The sequence below is a fragment of the Oncorhynchus mykiss genome, chromosome 7 (assembly GCF_057628025.1).
Source record: "Oncorhynchus mykiss isolate SJ-2025 chromosome 7, ASM5762802v1, whole genome shotgun sequence".
Lineage (NCBI taxonomy): Eukaryota > Metazoa > Chordata > Actinopteri > Salmoniformes > Salmonidae > Oncorhynchus > Oncorhynchus mykiss.
Window position 1 is genome coordinate 74,135,398 of NC_143028.1, and position 20,729 is coordinate 74,156,126.

At 45.8% G+C, this 20,729-nt stretch overlaps 1 protein-coding gene across 2 annotated transcripts in view; it reads right to left on the reverse strand.

Annotated features, from left to right (window-relative positions):
* Positions 1-19,560, reverse strand: part of slc12a5a (solute carrier family 12 member 5a) — a 267,611-nt gene extending 248,051 nt beyond the window's left edge. For both annotated transcript variants that reach the window (XM_090241954.1, XM_090241953.1), the window contains exon 1: positions 19,176-19,560. In XM_090241954.1, coding sequence (XP_090098080.1) covers positions 19,176-19,338 — 163 coding nt within the window. In that variant the 5' untranslated portion in view covers positions 19,339-19,560. The remainder of the gene's footprint in view (positions 1-19,175) is intronic.
* Between the last annotated feature and the right edge of the window lie 1,169 nt (positions 19,561-20,729).

Consider the following 20,729-nt stretch of genomic DNA (forward strand, 5'->3'; position numbering starts at 1 on the left):
AGCTGTAGACCACACTATTTACCAGGAGAGTTTTCATCTATATTTTTTTGTAGCTGTCCATTTACCACCACAAACCAATGCTGGCACTAAGACTGCACTCAACAAGCTGCATAAAGCCATAAGCAAACAAGAAAATGCTCATTCAGAGGCGGCTCTCCTAGTGGCCGGGGACTTTAATGCATTTTACCTCATTTCTACCGGCATGTGCAACCAGAGGAAAAAAATCTTTAGACCACCTTTACTCTACACACAGAGACGCCTATAAAGCTCTCTCCCTCGCCTACCATTTGGCAAATCTGAACATAACCCTATCCTCCTGATTCCTGCTTACAAGCAAAAACTAAAGCAGGAAGTACCAATGGTCAGATGATGCAGATGCAGATGCTAAGCTACAGGACTGTTTTCCTAGCACAGACTGGAATATGCTCTGTGATTCTTCCGATGGCATTGAGGAGTACACCACATCAGTCAATGGCTTCATCAATAAGTGCATCGATGACATTGTCCCCAAGGTGATTGTATGTACATACCCGAAGCCATGGATTACAGGCAACATCCACACTGAGCTAAATGGTAGAGCTGCCGCTTATAAGAAATCCCGCTATGCCCTCTGACGAACCATCAAACAGGCAAAGCATCAATACAGGACTAAGATTGAATCGTATATGGACGAACAATGTCAGAGTGGCATAGACTAAGATACAGTAGAATAGAATATACTATATGCATATGAGATGACTAATAAAAAATGTAAACATTATTCAAGTGACTAGTGTTCCATTTATTAAAGTGGCCAGTGATTTCAAGTCTATGTATATAGGCAGCAGCCTCTAATTTGCTAGTTATGGCTATTTAACAGTCTGATGGCCTTAAGATAGCTGTTTTTCAGTCTCTCGTTCCCAGCTTTGATGCACCTGTACTGACCTCACCTTCTGGATGATAACAGGGTGAACAGGTAGTGGCGCGGGTGGTTGTTGTCCTTGATGATCTTTTTGGCCTTCCTGTGACATTGGGTGCTGTAGGTGGTCTGGAAGGCAAGTAGTTTCCCTCGGTGATGCGTTGGGCAGACCGCACCACCCTCTGGAGTGCCCTGCGGTTGCGGGCGGTGCAGTTGCCGTACCAGACGGTGATACACCCCAACAGGATGCTCTCAATTGTGCATCTGTAACATTTTGTGAGGGTTTTATGTGCCAAGCCAAATTTCTCAGCCTCCTGAGTTTGAAGAGGCGCTATTCTTCACCACACGGTCAGTGTGGGTGGACCATTTCAGTTTGTCAGTGATGTGTACGAGAAACTTCAAGCTTTTCACCTTCTCCACTGTGATCCCATCGATGTGAATAGGGGGGGTGATCCCTCTGCTGTTTCCTGAAGTCCATGATCATCTCCTTTGTTTTGTTGACGTTGAGTGAGAGGTTATTTTCCTGAAACCACACTGCCAGAGCCCTCACCTCCTCTCTGTAGGCTTTCTTGTCATTGATGGTAATCAAGCCTACTGCTGTTGTGTCCTCTGCAAACTGGATGATTGAGTTGGAGGTGTGCATGGCCATGCAGTCATGGGTGAACAGGGAGTACAGGAGGGGGCTGGGCATGCACCCTTGTGGGCCCCAGTGTTGTTTCCTACCATCACCACCTGAGGGCGGCTTGTCAGGAAGTCCAGGACCCAGTTGCACAGGGCGGGGTACAGACTCAGGGCCTCGAGCTAAATGATGAGCTTGAACGGTACTATGGTGTTGAATGCTGAGCTATAGTCAATGAACAGCATTCTTACATAGGTATTTATCTTGTTCAAATGGGACAATGTGTGCAGTGCGATGGCGATTGCATCGTCTGTGGATCTATTTGGGCGGTAAGCAAATTGAAGTGGGTCTAGGGTGTCAGGTAATGTAGAGGTGATATGATCCTTAACTAGCCTCTCAAAGCACTTCATGATGACAGAAGTGAGTTATGGGGCGATAGTCATTTAGTTCAGTAACCTTTGCTTTCTTGGGTACAGGAACAATGGTGGACATCTTGAAGCAAGTGGGGACAGCAGACTGGGAGAGACTGAATATATCTGTAAACACACCAGCCAGCTGGTCTGCGCATGCTCTGAGGACACGACTAGATTTGCCATCTGGGCTGGCAGCCTTGCGAAGGGTTAACACGCTTAAATGTCTTACTCACATTGTCTACAGAGAAGGAGAGCCCACAGTCCCTGGTAAGCAGGCCTTGTCGGTGGCACTGTGTTGTCTTCAAAGCAGACAAAGAAAGTGTTTAGCCTGTCCAGAAGCAAGATGTCGGTGTCCGCGACGTGACTGGTTTTGCTTTTGTAGTCCGTAATTGTCTGTAGAACCTGCCACATACGTCTCGTGTCTGAGGCGTTGAATTGCGACTTCATTTTGTCTCTATACTAACATTTTTCCTGTTTGATTGCCTTACAGAGGGAATAACTGTTATGCACGTGATTGAGGACCCAAAAGCGGTTTAACAAAAACAGAGTTCTTTAATGTCGAAACACAGGTTAGACATAGAGCAGCAGAGGAGAATAGCTGGGTTAGAGTCCTCTTCTAGCAGCAGAGGGGATTAGCTGGGTTGAAGAGGACAGAGGTACCTGATCACACGTAGCCTCAGATGAACAGGCAGATTCCGACAGGACAGGACAAGGTTGAAGCAAACAAGACGATAGTTTGGTTCTGGCATGAGAAACTCAAACGAGAATCTGACAAAGACAGAAGCAGGAACAGAGAGAGAAATAGAGACCTAATCAGAGGGAAAAAGGGAACAGGTGGGAAAAGGGTGAACGAGGTAGTTAGAGAAGACAAGGAACAGCTGGGGGAAGGAGGGGAAGAGAAGGCAACCCAATACGACCAGCAGAGGGAGACAGGGTGAAGAGAAAGAACAGGAACAAGACATAATATGACAATACATGACAGTACCCCCCCACTCACCGAGCGCCTCCTGGCGCACTCGAGGAGGAAACCTGGCGGCAACGGAGGAAATCATCGATCAGCGAACGGTCCAGCACGTCCCGAGAGGGAACCCAACTCCTTTCCTCAGGACCGTACCCCTCCCAATCCACTAGGTACTGATGACCACGGCCCCGAGGACGCATGTCCAAAATCTTACGGACCCTGTAGATAGGTGCGCCCTCGACAAGGATGGGGGGGGGGGAGACGAGCGGGGGCGCGAAGAACAGGCTTAACACAGGAGACATGGAAGACCGGGTGGACGCGACGAAGATATCGCGGAAGAAGAAGTCGCACTGCGACAGGATTAATGATCTGAGAAATACGGAACGGACCAATGAACCGCGGGGTCAACTTGCGAGAAGCTGTCTTAAGGGGAAGGTTCTGAGTGGAGAGCCAAACTCTCTGACCGCGACAATATCTAGGACTCTTAGTTCTACGCTTATTAGCGGCTCTCACAGTCTGCGCCCTATAACGGCAAAGTGCAGACCTGACCCTCTTCCAGGTGCGCTCGCAACGTTGGACAAAGGCCTGAGCGGAGGGGACGCTGGACTCGGCGAACTGAGACGAGAACAGCGGAGGCTGGTACCCGAGGCTACTCTGAAAAGGAGATAGCCCGGTCGCAGACGAAGGAAGCGAGTTGTGGGCGTATTCTGCCCAGGGGAGCTGTTCTGACCAAGACGCAGGGTTATGAAAAGAAAGACTGCGTAAGATGCGACCAATAGTCTGATTGGCCCGTTCTGCTTGACCGTTAGACTGGGGGTGAAAGCCGGAAGAGAGACTGACGGAAGCCCCAATCAAACGGCAAAACTCCCTCTAAAATTGAGACGTGAATTGCGGACCCCTGTCCGAAACGATGTCTGACGGAAGGCCATGAATTCTGAAAACATTCTCGATGATGATTTGTGCCGTTTCTTTAGCAGAAGGGAGCTTAGCAAGGGGAATAAAATGAGCCGCCTTAGAGAACCTATCGACAACCGTAAGAATAACAGTCTTCCCCGCTGACGAAGGCAGTCCGGTGATAAAATCTAAGGCGATGTGAGACCACGGTCGAGAGGGAATGGGAAGCGGCCTGAGACGGCCGGCAGGAGGGGAGTTACCGGACTTAGTCTGCGCGCAGACCGAACAAGCAGCCACGAAACGACGCGTGTCATGCTCCCGGGTGGGCCACCAAAAACGCTGGCGAATGGAAGCAAGCGTACCCCGAACGCCAGGGTGGCCGACTAACTTGGCAGAGTGAGCCCACTGAAGAACGGCCAGACGAGTAGGAACGGGAACGAAAAGAATGTTCCTAGGACAAGCGCGCGGAGACGGAGTGTGAGTGAGTGCTTGCTTTACCTGCCTCTCAATTCCCCAGACAGTCAACCCGACAACACGCCCCTCAGGGAGAATCCCCTCGGGGTCAGTGGAGGCTACTGAAGAACTGAAGAGACGAGATAAAGCATCAGGCGTGGTGTTCTTAGAGCCCGGACGATAAGAAATCACGAACTCGAAACGAGCGAAAAACAGCGCCCAACGAGCCTGACGCGCATTAAGTCGTTTGGCAGAACGGATGTACTCAAGGTTCCTATGGTCAGTCCAAACGACAAAAGGAACGGTCGCCCCCTCCAACCACTGTCGCCATTCGCCTAGGGCTAAGCGGATGGCGAGCAGTTCGCGGTTTCCCACATCATAGTTACGTTCCGACGGCGACAGGCGATGAGAAAAATACGCGCAAGGGTGGACCTTGTCGTCAGAGAGGGAGCGCTGAGAAAGAATGGCTCCCACGCCCACCTCTGACGCGTCAACCTCGACAACGAACTGTCTAGAGACGTCAGGTGTAACAAGGATAGGTGCGGATGTAAAACGATTCTTGAGGAGATCAAAAGCTCCCTGGGCGGAAACGGACCACTTAAAGCACGTCTTGACAGAAGTAAGGGCTGTGAGAGGAGCTGCCACCTGATCGAAATTACGGATGAAACGACGATAGAAGTTCGCGAAGCCGAGAAAGCGCTGCAGCTCGACGCGTGACTTAGGGACGGGCCAATCAATGACAGCTTGGACCTTAGCGGGATCCATCTTAATGCCTTCAGCGGAAATAACAGAACCGAGAAATGTGACGGAGGGGGCATGAAAAGTGCACTTCTCAGCCTTCACAAAAAGACAATTCTCTAAAAGGCGCTGGAGGACACGTCGAACGTGCTGAACATGAATCTGGAGTGACGGTGAAAAAATCAGTATATCGTCAAGGTTAACGAAAACAAAGATGTTCAGCATGTCTCTCAGGACGTCATTGACTAATGCCTGAAAGACAGCTGGAGCGTTAGCGAGGCCGAAAGGAAGAAAGGAAGAACCCGTCTTCCACTCGTCCCCTTCCCTGATGCGCACGAGATGGTAAGCGTTACGAAGGTCCAACTTAGTGAAAAATCTGGCTCCCTGCAGGATCTCGAAGGCTGAAGACATAAGAGGAAGCGGATAACGATTCTTCACTGTAATGTCATTCAGCCCTCGATAATCTATGCAGGGGCGCAGAGACCCGTCCTTCTTTTTGACAAAAAAAACCCCCGCTCCGGCAGGAGAGGAGGAGGGGACTATGGTACCGGCGTCAAGAGCTACAGACAAATAATCTTCGAGAGCCTTACGTTCGGGAGCCGACAGAGAGTATAGTCTACCCCGGGGGGGAGTGGTTCCCGGAAGGAGATCAATACTACAATCATACGACCGGTGTGGAGGAAGAGAGGTGGCCCTGGACCGACTGAACACCGTGCGCAGATCGTGATATTCCTCCGGCACCCCTGTCAAATCACCAGGCTCCTCCTGTGAAGAAGAGACAGAGGAAACAGGAGGGATAGCAGACATTAAACATTTCACATGACAAGAGACGTTCCAGGAGAGGATAGAATTACTAGACCAATTAATAGAAGGATTATGACAAACTAGCCAGGGATGGCCCAAAACAACAGGTGTAAAAGGTGAACGAAAAATTAAAAAAGAAAGGGTTTCGCTATGATTACCAGAGACAGTGAGGGTTAAAGGTAGCGTCTCACGCTGAATCCTGGGGAGAGGACTACCATCCAAAGCGAACAAGGCCGTGGGCTCCCTTAACTGTCTGAGAGGAATGTCATGTTCCCGAGCCCAGGTCTCGTCCATAAAACAGCCCTCCGCCCCAGAGTCTATCAAGGCACTGCAGGAAGCTGACGAACCGGTCCAGCGTAGATGGACCGACAAGGTAGTGCAGGATCTTGAAGGAGAGACAGGAGTAGTAGCGCTCACCAGTAGCCCTCCGCTTACTGATGAGCTCTGGCTTTTACTGGACATGAAGTGACAAAATGACCAGCAGAACCGCAATAGAGACAGAGGCGGTTGGTGATTCTCCGTTCCCTCTCCTTAGTCGAGATGCGGATACCTCCCAGCTGCATAGGCTCAGCACCCGAGCCGGCAGAGGAAGATGGTAGTGATGCGGAGAGGGGGGCAACGGAGAACGCAAGCTCCTTTCCACGAGCTCGTGACGAAGATCAACCCGTCGCTCTATGCGAATAGCGAGTTCAATCAAGGAATCCACGCTGGAAGGAACCTCCCGGGAGAGAATCTCATCCTTTACCTCCGCACGGAGACCCTCCAGAAAACGAGCGAGCAAAGCCGGCTCGTTCCAGTCACTGGAGGCAGCAAGAGTGCGAAACTCAATAGAGTAGTCTGTTATGGATCGATTACCTTGACATAGGGAAGACAGGGCCCTGGAAGCTTCCTCCCCAAAAACAGAACGATCAAAAACCCGTATCATCTCCTCCTTAAAGTCCTGATACTGGTTAGTACACTCAGCCCTTGCCTCCCAGATTGCCGTGCCCCACTCACGAGCCCGTCCAGTAAGGAGAGATATGACGTAGGCGATACGAGCAGTGCTCCTGGAGTAAGTGTTGGGCTGGAGAGAAAACACAATATCACACTGGGTGAGGAACGAGCGGCATTCAGTGGGCTCCCCAGAGTAACACGGCGGGTTATTGATTCTGGGCTCCGTAGATTCGAAAGCCCTGGAAGTGGCCGGTGGATCGAGGCAGAGATGGTGAATCTGTTCTGTGAGGTTGGAGACTTGGGCGGCCAGGGTCTCAACGGCATGTCGAGCAGCAGACAATTCCTGCTCGTGTCTGCCTAGCATCGCTCCTTGGATCTCGACGGCTGAGTGGAGAGGATCCGAAGTCGCTGGGTCCATTCTTGGTCAGATTCTTCTGTTATGCACGTGATTGAGGACCCAAAAGCGGTTTAACAAAAACAGAGTTCTTTAATGTCGAAACACAGGTTAGACATAGAGCAGCAGAGGAGAATAGCTGGGTTAGAGTCCTCTTCTAGCAGCAGAGGGGATTAGCTGGGTTGAAGAGGACAGAGGTACCTGATCACACGTAGCCTCAGATGAACAGGCAGATTCCGACAGGACAGGACAAGGTTGAAGCAAACAAGACGATAGTTTGGTTCTGGCATGAGAAACTCAAACGAGAATCTGACAAAGACAGAAGCAGGAACAGAGAGAGAAATAGAGACCTAATCAGAGGGAAAAAGGGAACAGGTGGGAAAAGGGTGAACGAGGTAGTTAGAGAAGACAAGGAACAGCTGGGGGAAGGAGGGGAAGAGAAGGCAACCCAATACGACCAGCAGAGGGAGACAGGGTGAAGAGAAAGAACAGGAACAAGACATAATATGACAATACATGACAATAACTACACGGTTTGTATTCTAACATATTCCCAGTAACCTTACCAGGGTTAAATACGGTGGTTCGCTCTTTCAGTTTTATGCGAATGTTGCCATCTATCCACAGTTTCTGGTTAGGGAAGGTTTTAGTCACTGTGGGCATTCCTGGTCGTAATGCTGGTAATTCTGGTGAGTTACCACCGCTCTGATATCCAAAAGTTCTTCCCGGCTGTATCTAATAACGCAAAACATTTTCTGGCCTAATAACGTAGGAAATAAAGTTGCCTACGGGCTAGAAGCTCGGCTGCCCTCTCTGCCGACGCCATTTTTCATCACTAAGCTAAGAACCCTGGGACTGAACACCTTCCTCTGCAACAGGATCCTGGACGTCCTGACGGGCAGCCCCCAGTGGTAGGTCTGATCACCAACAACAATGAGAGTGGTGTAGTGCCAGGATAACAACCTCTCACTCAACGTGATCAAGACAAAGGAGATGATCATGGACTACAGGAAAAGGAGGGCTGAGCATGCTCCTATTCTCTTTGATGGGGCAGTAGTGGAGCAGATTGAGTGCTTCAAGTTCCTTGGTGTCCACATCACCAACAAACTATGATGGTCTAAACACACCAAGACAGTCGTGAAGAGGGCACCACAGCGCCTATTCCCCCCTTCCGAGTCTGAAAAGATTTGGCATGCTTCATCCGATCCTCAAAACGTTCTACATCCTCACCATCGAGGGCATCCTGATTGGTTGCATCACCGCCTGGTATGGCAACTGCTCAGCCTCCGACCGCAAGGCACTACAGAGGGTAGTGCGTACAGCCCAGTACATCACTGGGGCCAAGCTTCCTGCCATCCTGGACCTCTATACCAGGCAGTGTCAGAGGAAGGCCTTAAAAATGACTCCAGCCAAAGACTCCAGCCACCCTAGTCATGGACAGTCCTCTGTGCTACCGCACGGCAAGCGATACCGGAGCGCCAAGTCAAGGTCCAAAAGGCTTCTTAACAACTTTTAACCCCAAGCCATAACTCCTGAACAGCTAATCAAATGGCTTCCCAGACTATTTGCATTGCCCCCCCACCACCATTTGTATGCTGCTGCTACTCTCTATTTATTATCTAAGTGTAACCGTATAGCTTCCGTCCCTCTCCTCGCCTCGAACCAGGGACCCTCTGCACATATCAACAACTGACACCCACGAAGCATCGTTACCAATCACTCCACAAAAGCCACGGCCCTTGCAGAGCAAGGGGAACAACTACTTCAAGGTCTCAGAGCGAGTGACATCACCGTTTGAAATGCTATTAGCGTGCCTCCCGCTAACTAGCTAGCCATTTCACATCGGTTACATAAGCATAGTCACTTTACCTCTACCTTCATGTACATATTACCTCAATTACCTAGACTAACCTGTGCCCTCGCACATTGACTCTGTACCGGTAACCCCTGTATATAGCCTCGCTACTGTTAAAGGATATGCATATTCTTGATACCATATGAAAGGAAACACTTTGAAGTTTGTGGAAATGTGAAATTAATGTAGGAGAATATAACATATTAAATCTTGTAAAAGATAATACGAAGAAAAAAACATGCATTCTTTTTTGTACCATCATATTTGAAATGCAAGAGAAAGGCAATAATGTATTATTCCAGCCCAGGCACAATTTAGAATTTGGCCACTAGATGGAGGCAAAATGTGTGTGCAATGACTGATCCAATGAACCATTGCATATTTGTTCAAAATGTATCAATACTTTCAAAATGTGCCTAATTGGTTTATTCAAACATTTAAGTTCATAATTGTGCACTCTCCTCAAACAGTAGTGTGGTATTATTTCACTGTAATAGCTACTGTAAAATTTGACAAATACAATTTGATTTGATTGGGGCAAAGGTTCACCTTCCAACAACGACCCCCTTGGCACACAGCCAAGACAAAGCAGGAGTGGCTTCGGGGCAAGTCTATTAATGTTGAGTGGCCCAGCCAGAGCCCGGATTTTAACCCGATCAAACATCTCTGGAGAGACCTGAAAATAGTGGTGCAGCGACGCTCCCCATCCAACATTTTTTTTACCTTTATTTAACTAGGCAAATCAGTTAAGAACAAATTCTAATTCTTATTTTCAATGACGGCCTAGGAACAGTGGGTTAGGGGGCAGAACGACAGCTCAGGGATTTGAACTTGCAACCTTTCGGTTACTAGTCCAACGCTCTAACCACTAGGATACCCTGTCACCCCGATGACAGAGCTTGAGAGGATCTGCAGAGAACAATGGGAGAAACTCCCCAAATACAGGTGTTCCAAGCTTGTGGCGTCATACCCAAGAAGACTCGAGGCTGTAATCGCTGCCAAAGGTGCTTCAACAAAGTACTGAGTAAAGGGTCTGAATACCTATATAAATGTGATATTTCTGTATTTTAAAAAAATCATAATAATTTGCAAAAATGTCTAAAAACCAGTTTTTGCTTTGTTATTATGGGGTATCTTGTGTAGATTGAAGTACTATAAAAAAAAAAAAATAGAATAAGGCTGTAACACAACAAAATGTATAAAAAGTGGAGGGGTCTGAATAGTTTCCGAATGCATTGTTTATCAAATTTGAATCAATCTAATATGACATTGATCTGAATAAGTATATTTTGTACCCTCTGTATTGTAGCCGTGTCATATCATTGCCAATGTGTTGAGATGAAATCACTGGAAAGCCGCAGATAAACGACATAACCTGGTAGATAACAATGGTTAGCCGAAGAAATGTGATTTACAGCCACTCAGTCATTATTAAGGCTTCTGATTAGCATACAATTCATATTCAGTTTTTATGGAGGCAACGTTCTGACAGATAATAAATGGAGGGGAAAAAAATAGAGAATATTGCACTCCAGAGACAACGGTCCTTTAGGCCCAAGTCACTGCTAAGCTTACCTCAACATTGACTTACTAATGCATTCACAGGTGCAAATCAATGCGACTGAGAGAATGAACATTATTACTGTTGTCACTGAGCGATAGAGGGCTGAGCACGGCCGTTAGAAGGATATCAGCGTTTACAACCACACAGGAAGTGTATTATTCAGTCCAGTCTAATCAGCACCAGTCTGTTCCACAATGGAACAACAGTCCAGTCTAATCAGCACCAGTCTGTTCCACAATGGAACAACAGTCCAGTCTAATCAGCACCAGTCTGTTCCACAATGGAACAACAGTCCAGTCTAATCAGCACCAGTCTGTTCCACAACGGGAGAGACAGTCCAGTCTAATGAGCACCAGTCTGTTCCACAATGGAACAACAGTCCAGTCTAATCAGCACCAGTCTGTTCCACAATGGAACAACAGTCCAGTCTAATCAGCACCAGTCTGTTCCACAATGGAACAACAGTCCAGTCTAATCAGCACCAGTCTGTTCCACAATGGAACAAACAGTCCAGTCTAATCAGCACCAGTCTGTTCCACAATGGAACAACAGTCCAGTCTAATCAGCACCAGTCTGTTCCACAATGGAACAACAGTCCAGTCTAATCAGCACCAGTCTGTTCCACAATGGAACAACAGTCCAGTCTAATCAGCACCAGTCTGTTCCACAACGGGAGAGACAGTCCAGTCTAATGAGCACCAGTCTGTTCCACAATGGAACAACAGTCCAGTCTAATCAGCACCAGTCTGTTCCACAATGGAACAACAGTCCAGTCTAATCAGCACCAGTCTGTTCCACAACGGGGGAGACAGTCCAGTCTAATGAGCACCAGTCTGTTCCACAATGGAACAACAGTCCAGTCTAATCAGCACCAGTCTGTTCCACAATGGAACAAACAGTCCAGTCTAATCAGCACCAGTCTGTTCCACAATGGAACAACAGTCCAGTCTAATCAGCACCAGTCTGTCCCACAACGAGAGGGACAGTCCAGGACAAACAAAAACACAGATGACAGGTCACAATGGACAGGCAGGGCAGAATGGTGCACACACACACACACACACACACACACACACACACACACGTTCATAAAAAGAGAAAATACAGTGTACAGAAAAGACTCAAAGATATACTAGTCATTTAGAGTAACCTTATACAGACACACATTTCTGAGCACCTTGCCTATCTGTCACTTTGTGCAGGCTCCGTGTCCCTTGTGATGTACACTGTATGGCAGAAGAATTTCCTATGCAGGAAAAACCCTGTGGTCAAGGCATTGTTCGAGACCAAAGAGTTGAGTCTAATGCAATGGAACAGTGGCTTTTATTACTGGGTGGGATCCATAACATGTCACTAACCTGCCACCTCCCACGCTAGTCTGAGGTCTACTGGCTAAAGTGTGCTAATTGTACGCACGCACATTTGCACACACACACACACACACACACACACACCAGGGCCAAGGTGAGGGATTAATTATGCATTGAGTTAAAAAAAGGGAACAGTCAAAACCCCCAAACAGCTCTGCATCTGCTCATACAGTACAAGTTAACGGATCAACTTTGGTCTCCTCTGTATACGGTGCATTCGAAAGTATTCAGACCCCTTCACATTTCCACACATCATTTTTGTTACGTTACAGCCTTATTCTAAAATTGATTCAATTGTTTTTTTCCCCCTCATCATTCCACACAAAATACCCCATAATGACAAAACAAAAACAGTTTTTGAGAAATGTTTGCTCCTATTCTTCTCTGCAGATCCTCATAAGCTCTGCCAGGTTGGATGGGGAGCGTTGCTGCACAGCTATTTTCAGCTCTCTCCAGAGATGTTAGATCGGGTTCAAGTCTGTGCTCTGGCTGGGCCACTCAAGGACATTCAGAGACTTGTCCCGAAGCCACTCCAGTTTTGTCTTGGCTGTGTGCTTAGGGTCGTTGACTTGTTGGAAGGTGAACCTTCGCCCCAGTCTGAGGTCCTGAGCGCTCTGAAACAGGCTTTCATCAAGGATCTCTCTGTACTTTGCTCTGTTCATCTTTCCCTCGATCCTGATTAGTCTCCCAGTCCCAGCCGCTGAAAAATCATCCCCATAGCATCATGCTGGACTACCATGTTTCACCTTAGGGATGGTGCCAGGTTTCCTCCAGATGTGAGACTTGGCATTCAGGCCAAAGAGTTCAATATTGGTTTCATCAGACCAGAGAATCTTGTTTCTCATGGTCTGAGAGTCTTTAGGTGCCTTTTGGCCGACTCCAAGCGGGCTGTCATGTGGCTTTTACTGAAGATTGGCTTCTGGTGGTTCCAAACTTCTTCCATTTAAGAATGATGGTGGCCACTGTGTTCTTGGGGACCTTCAATGCTGCAGAAATGTTTTGGTACCCTTACCCAGATCTGTGCCTCGACACAATCCTGTCTCGGAGCTCTACGGACAATTCCTTCGACCTCATAGCTTGGTTTTTGCTCTGACATGCACTGTCAACTGTGGGCCCTTATATAGACAGGTGTGTGCCTTTCCAAATCATGTCCAATCAATTTAATTTACCACAGGTAGACTCCAGTCAAGTTGTATAAACATCTTGAGGATGATCAATAGAAACAGGATGCACCTGAGCTCCATTTCGAGTCTCATAGCAAAGAGTCTGAATACTTATCTAAATAAGGTATTTTAATATATATATACACATACACACACTGTACATAAATTTGCAAAACATAAAAAATAAAAAAATGTTTTCACTTTGTCATTATGGGGTATTGTGTGTAGATTGCTGAGGAAATGTTTTATTTAATACATTTTAGAATAAGGCTGTAACGTAACAAAATGTGGACAAAGTAAAAGGGGTCTGAATACTTCCCAAAAGGCACTGGTAATACGAACATATTAACAAAGATTCAACGTCATGTCGGGTAAATTAGACCACACGGGTGATGATGTTACAAATCAGACAAGGTCATCCTAGAGGTGATTGACTATAGCATATTGCAACAGAATACTGCACTAGGACTTCTCTATGGGTTGTAGAATGGAGGGTATCACGACAGTGAATACGCTGTCGATTCTGTTGTGTTCCAGGGCTATGTCAAATATAACGTCATCAAGATGAACAGCTCCACAAGTTCACAAATGTCCTTGCGGTCCAACGTAAGGTTGACTGCAAGGCGATACACACCCCTACCTACTCCAATGGAAAGATCCGCAACTCTGCAAGGTCAAGGACAATGGAGCTCCACCTGCGGAGAATCAAATCACATGGTGTGAGCTGTCTTTCTCACACACACACACACACTTTGGATCGATAGAAACAGGATCACAGGGAGGGAATATATATATATATATATATATATATATATATATATATATATATATATAGCACCACTAAGTCATAAAACTGAAGGTCTTCACTGTGCCTGGATGTCATAACAGCACTGAGCTAACACTGTGTCAATGACTTTCGCAGAATCACACACCTGGCCATTTGGGATCCACAACTGTATGGTGGAAAAATGTTATTTGTACACTAGCATGCATACACCCACCCACACACACACACACACAGCAACATTAGCAACAAGAGCTTCGCCTCGTACCTACGACCGCAGCACAGCTGTGCTTAAAAAGTTAAAACCCACTCTCTCCCGTGTACAATTGCTTTATGTTTTACACTGAACTTCAAACTAACGTTTCAGTCAACAGACACAGTCAACCAATTAAAACTTGGAATCAAACCATTTAAATGACGCAAAAGCCTGAGACCTATTGAGACACCTCCACTTGACGAATGTTATTTATCCATTTTCTCATCTAGACAAATGTGTACTTTTCTACATTCAACATATTTGCTGTTATTCGCATCCATTCATTTAGCTGGAACGACGAGGTGTCTTTGTTCACACAAAAACCATGGTTCTCTTTACCTGTATCCAACAGTGTAAATGATTCATTCCTAAGCAAGGTAATACTATTGATCTGAGGTTGGACATCCAGGAAGTCTGAGTGGTACAGCCCCTGGAGCAGTCTGAGTGGCCCTGGAGCAGTCTGAGTGGCCCCTGGAGCAGTCTGAGTGGCCCCTGGAACTCGGGGAGGTAATATTCTTACTGAAACGTTGAAAGACATTCAAATAATCACCAGATCAATGTAATATGAAAGAAAGCTTGTTTCTATACAGCAAATAGCACTTGTTTTTTCCTCACTCACTGCAAAGCCATTTGTAATGTACTGTGAGAATGAAAAAGATGCGGTAGCCATGGAAACTGTTATCGTTGATCCAGAGACAAGAGCCTCCACAAGGCTGTGCAACTGCTGTGTCTCCTGGCGACTAAGGGAGTCCCTCTGTGAAGAAGTTTCTCATTTCCAGGGGAAAACGAGGAGATGGCAAGATTTGTTCCTACTTGTAATGCAGGCTCTGGCCAAGAGAGTGATTGATACACGCAACAGTATTTATTTTGCAAAGTGAAAACTGAGAAGTGCTGAGAAGGCATTTTCCATACTAATTTCACAAAGTAGGGGATATAAGTATTGGCCCTTGGTGGCACCGGTGACATAGTGGAATAGGTAATGGACGACTTTCATTACTCACATCTCCAGACTTTAACTGTGGCAACCTATCAGAAGTAGCTGTCCCATATATAACCGTAGTGTTCCCACTCCTCCAATATCTTTAAGCGGCTGACAGCTTGGAGCAGGTCAGTGTGCCAACGCAAAGGACAGGAGGCTTTAGTTGGTGTAATGGGAAAACAAGGGGATGGATTTAATCAAATTTCAAATGGAAAGGGGGGATACCTAGTCAGTTGTACAGCTGAATGCATTTCAACTGAAACCCCTCTGACGCTGCCAATGTTATTACGCCACAGCTTTAAAATGTGCATTTGAAGATTAAACAAAATATATCAGACTTTGAGAGTCAGAAAATAGGCTAATGTGTTTGATTCATTGGGACTACATGTACATTTCAGTCATTTTGCAGACACTCTTATGCAGAGCGACTAGGGTTAAGTGCCTTGCTCATTGACAGGTTTTTCACCAAGTCGGCTCAGGGATTTGAACCAATGACCTTTCGGTTAAAGGCCCAATGTGCTTAATCGCTAGACTACCTGCCACCCTTAAGCTTTAAACCTGGACAATTTTCTCTTCACCAACAAGAGGGGTGTGAACAGTTTGTGTCATGAACAGTGCTTGTGCCCATAGAAATAGACATGGGTGGCCGTGAGATGTTCCCCAAAGCTGGAAGGGGGGCCTGAGTGAAAAAGTTTGGGAACCCCTTCTCTACATGTGTTAGGTAGACTTTCTCCTCACAGATTTATGATTCCAGTTTTAAGAAGAAACCCCTGTATGCACTCAGTAGACAAATAAAACAGAAAGGTCTACCTGCCTACTGCATAAACTGGTTTGACTCCCATTTAGTTGTTTTCAAAATTAAATTGGGTCCATTGGATTTTGCACAATGGTACAATAACTGCTGCACCGATTTTAGTCCTTCACCAGTCCTCCTGAAACCTAGATAATTAGCTATCATTAGTGTGGTATTAAGACTTTACAATGGCTTGGGAAGTCAACTTGTAACACATTTGTTAGTCTGTAAAGCTTATTTCCTGCAATTCTATACATTTTGCCATTTGTCCGTCGGACTACCAGATGGTGAAGCGTGAGTCCAATGGTGGCGAGCTTTATACCAAACCAGCCGATGCTTGGCATTGCGCATGGTGATCTTAGGCTTGTGTGCGGCTGCTCGGCTATGGAAACCAATTTCAGGAAGCTCCCGGGGAACAGCTCTTGTGCTGATGTTGCTTCCAGAGGAAGTTTGGAACACAGTAGTGAGTATTGCAACCAAGGACAGATGATTTTTACGCGCTACATGCTTCAGCACTTGACGGTCCAGTTCTGTGAGCTTCTGTGGCCTGCCACTTCACAGCTTAGCCGTTGCTGCTCCTAGACGTTTCCACTTCACAATAACGGCACCTACAGTTACCAGGGCAACTCAAACAGGGCAGAAATTTGACGAACTGAATTGTTGGAAAGGTGGCATCCTAGTATGGTGCCATGTTGAAAGTCACTAAGCTCTTCAGTAAGGCCATTCTACTGCCAATGATTGTCTCTGGAGATTGCATGGCTGTGTGTACGATTTTATACACCTGTCAGCAACGGGTGTGGCTGAAATAGCCAAATCCACTAATTTGAAGGGGTGTCCACATACTTTTGTATATACAGTACCAGTCATTCAAGGATTTTCTTTATTTTTACTATTTTCTACATCGTAGAATAATAGTGAAGACATTAAAACAATGAAATAACACATATGGCATCATGTAGCAAACAAAAAAAAGTGTTAATCAAATCAAAATGAATTTGAGATTTTTCTATATTATGGCAAGAACAGCTCAAATAAGGAAAAAATAAATGACAGTCCATCATTACTTTAAGACATGAAGGCCAGTAAATACGGAACATTTCAAGAACTTTGAAAGTATCTTCAAGTGCAGTCGCAAAAACCACCAAGTGCTATGATGAAACTGTCTCAGAGTTACCTCTGCTGCAGAGGATAAGTTCATTAGAGTTACCTGCACCTCAGATTGCAGCCCAAATAAATGCTTCACAAGTAAGAGACACATCTCAACATCAACTGTTCAGAGGAGACTGTGTGAATGAAATTGCTGTAAAGAAACCACCACTAAAGGACACCAATAAGAATAAGAGACTTGCTTGGGCCAAGAAACACGAGCAATGGACATTAGACCGGTGGAACTCTGTCGTTTGGTCTGATGAGCACACATTTGAGATTTTTGGTTCCAACCACTGTGTTATTGGGAGACACAGAGTTGGTGAACGGATGATCTACGCATGTGTGGTTCCCACCGTGAAGCATGGAGGAGGAGGTGTGATGGTGTGGGAGTGCTTTGCTGGTGACACTGTGATTTACTTACAATTCAAGGCACACCTAACCAGCATTCTGCAGCGATACGCCATCCCATGGGTTTGCGCTTAGTGGGACTATCATTTGTTTTTCAACAGGACAATGACCCAAAACACACCTCCAGGCTGTGTAAGGACCAAGAAGGAGAGTGATGGTGCTGCATCAGAAGGCCACAATCAACCGACCTCAACCCAATTGAGAGGGTTTGGGATGAGATTGACCGCAGAGTGAAGGAAAAGCAGCCAACAAGTGCTCAGCATATGTAGGAACTCTTTCAAGATAGTTGGAAAAGCATTCCTCATGAAGCTGGTTGAGAGAATGCCAAGAGTGTGCAAAACTGTCATCAAGATAAAGGGTGGCTACTTTGAAGAGTCTCAAATAAAATATATTTAGATTTTTTTAACACTTTTTTGGTTACTACATTATTCCATATGTGTTATTTGATAGTTTTGATGTCTTCACTATTATTCTACAATGTAGAAAATAGTCAAAATAAAGAAAAAACCCTGGAATGAGTAGGTGTGTCCAAACCTTTGACTGGTACACACACAAACATACATACATACATACATACATACATACATACATACATACATACATATATATATATATATATATATATATATATACACACAAATATTGGGAGAGGGGGGACTGCCCCGCCCCCCAGCCAACCCCTCAGGCGCGCCCCAGAGTTTGGGAACCACTGACGTAGAGTACCAAAAACCTTTCTAAAATGAATTGACTTCAGGGAAAAGGTATATGCCACACACACACACACACACACACACACACACACACACACACACACACACACACACACACACACAGGTGGTTTGATTGAATTCACGCTCGGGAAGTGATAAATGAGCAATGAAAATAGAATTAGCAGAACTGTCATCTGTATGCTAAATGTTTACACTGAACCAGCCCCTATGGTAAACACTGTATGACCACTATTGACCTGTTCTGAATGCTTTTATTATGAACTCAACATGATGTATTGCATTTCTTCTCAGTCTATAGAATATTGCCTACATGCAGTAAGAGCGAACTGCTAGAATGATTAAGGAACAATGTGGCTAAATGTAATACCATCAACAGATCTTTAGAAACTAAGGGTTTATTCGTTTCAAGCTTTAGGGGGAGGGGTTTGTATGGTAATGAGATGTATTGTATTGTCATATACCTGTCCGGCATCCAGACAGTCTCAGTAAGATTAATGCACACTCATGGAGTCTCAGACAGTAGTGTATGCTTGTCTTGCTGCAAGGGTTAGCTGCTGTGACTCAACATGCAATGACACCATAGCTCCTAGACAAAAGCACAATATTCCAACTAATCACTAATGTGCAACAAACAATGTTCCATAATAATAGCGTGTAAGTGATTGATGTGATTGGATTGGTTATTTGCTAGTTATAAAGCCACTTCTTTATATAAAAATGTATATATATATGTTCTGTCTGTCATGTCCGTCATTTAAATTAACTTAAAATCAAAAAAACATAAAACATCTAGAAAATGGCATTTCGATTGACATTTTGCGCACTGCACCTGTGGCTAGATAGCAATTATTTATATTAGGCTGTTTGGCAAATGGAAAATTGTTGACCTGCGGTCATTTAAAATTCATGTCACACACATCTGTTCACAGACACTATGGTGGCACCCAGCAACCATCCAGGCGTTAACATGATGCCCAGCATAGGATACTACTATACAGTAGAAGCGCGCATCCTACCTTGCACGACCACTACCTCCGTATTGAAAGACACCTCTTTGTTTGAAGAGCTCGGAGTGGGTTCATCTCCCTCGAACAGTTGGTTCACCTCGCCCTGGATGTCTGACACGTTACGGCCGCTGTCGCTCTTGGAAAAGGCGGTCACGGTAAACCTCTGGCTCATGGTGTCTCCGGTGGTACCTCACAACCGTGAAACAAGCGGCGAGTCTCCTGCCTTGGCGGCGTACCCGTGGAGGAATTCACCGAGGATGCAGATGGAGACGCAGATCGAAGCTCCTGACAGCTGTTGAGAAGGCTGTACACCGATCCAAGTGATTGTCCTCGGTATCATTGACTAGATCTCTATCCGCAACAAGTTTCCCTCTCTCTTGTCTTTGGAAACTGCGGCGTTTTGTTCGTTGATATGAGATATTGAATGATGAGAATAAGCTATCACATCAACCAGTGTCTGGAAACGGTTGTGCACCTGGGTCCTAAAGCCGGTGTGATATAGGTAAATAGATAGAATAGATAGCCATACTTTTTTTTACCATGAATAACAATGTTCCCCTTGTGCGTCTAACCATGTGCATTAGCCCCATAATGTAAGCAATGCCACTTTTATAGTTATCTCCCTCATTGCCTATAAGTCATTTAATTTCTTATGTAAAGAAATGAGAGGTGGTAATGAAGTATCCAACTTCTTGATAGCCTATGCAGTGTTTGAAATAAGAATGTTCCTACACTGAACAAAAATCTAAATGTGAAGTGTTGGTCAAATATTTCATGAGCAGAAATAAAAGATCCCAGAAATGTTCAATATGCACCAAAAGCTTATTTCTCTCAAATGTTGTGCTAAAATGTGTAACTTCCCTCTTAGTGAGCATTTCGCCGTGTCAAGATAATCCATCCACCTGGCAGGTGTGGCATATCAAGAAGCTGATTAAATAGCATGATCATTACACAGGTGCGTATTGTGTTGGGTACAATAAAGTTTTGTCACACAACAAAATGCCACAGATGTCTCAAGCTTTGGCATATTGACTGCAGGAATGTCCACTAGAGCTGTTGCCAGAGAATGTAATGTTCATTTCTCTACCATAAGCCGCCTCCAACATTCTTTTAGAGAATTTGGAAGTACGTCCAACCGACCTCATAAACGCAGACCGTGTGTAACCATGCCAGCCCAGGACATCCACATCCAGCTTCTTCACCTGTGGGATCTTCTGAGACCAGCCACCCGGACAGCTGATGAAACTATGGGTTTGCACAACCAAAGCATTTCTGAACGAATTGTCATAAACCGGCTCAGGGAAGTTCATCTGTGTACTCGTCGTCCTCACCAGGGTCTTGACTTGACTGCAGTTCAGCGTCATAACCAACTTCAGTGGGAAAATGCTCACTTTCGATGGCCGCTGAAGAAGTGTGCTCTTCACGGATGAGGCCCGGTTTCAACTGTACCGGGCAGATGGCAGACAGCGTGTATGGCGTTGTGTGGGTGAGCGGTTTGCTGATCACAACGTTGTGAACAGAGGGCCCCATGGTGGCGGTGGGGTTATGGTATGGGCAGGCATA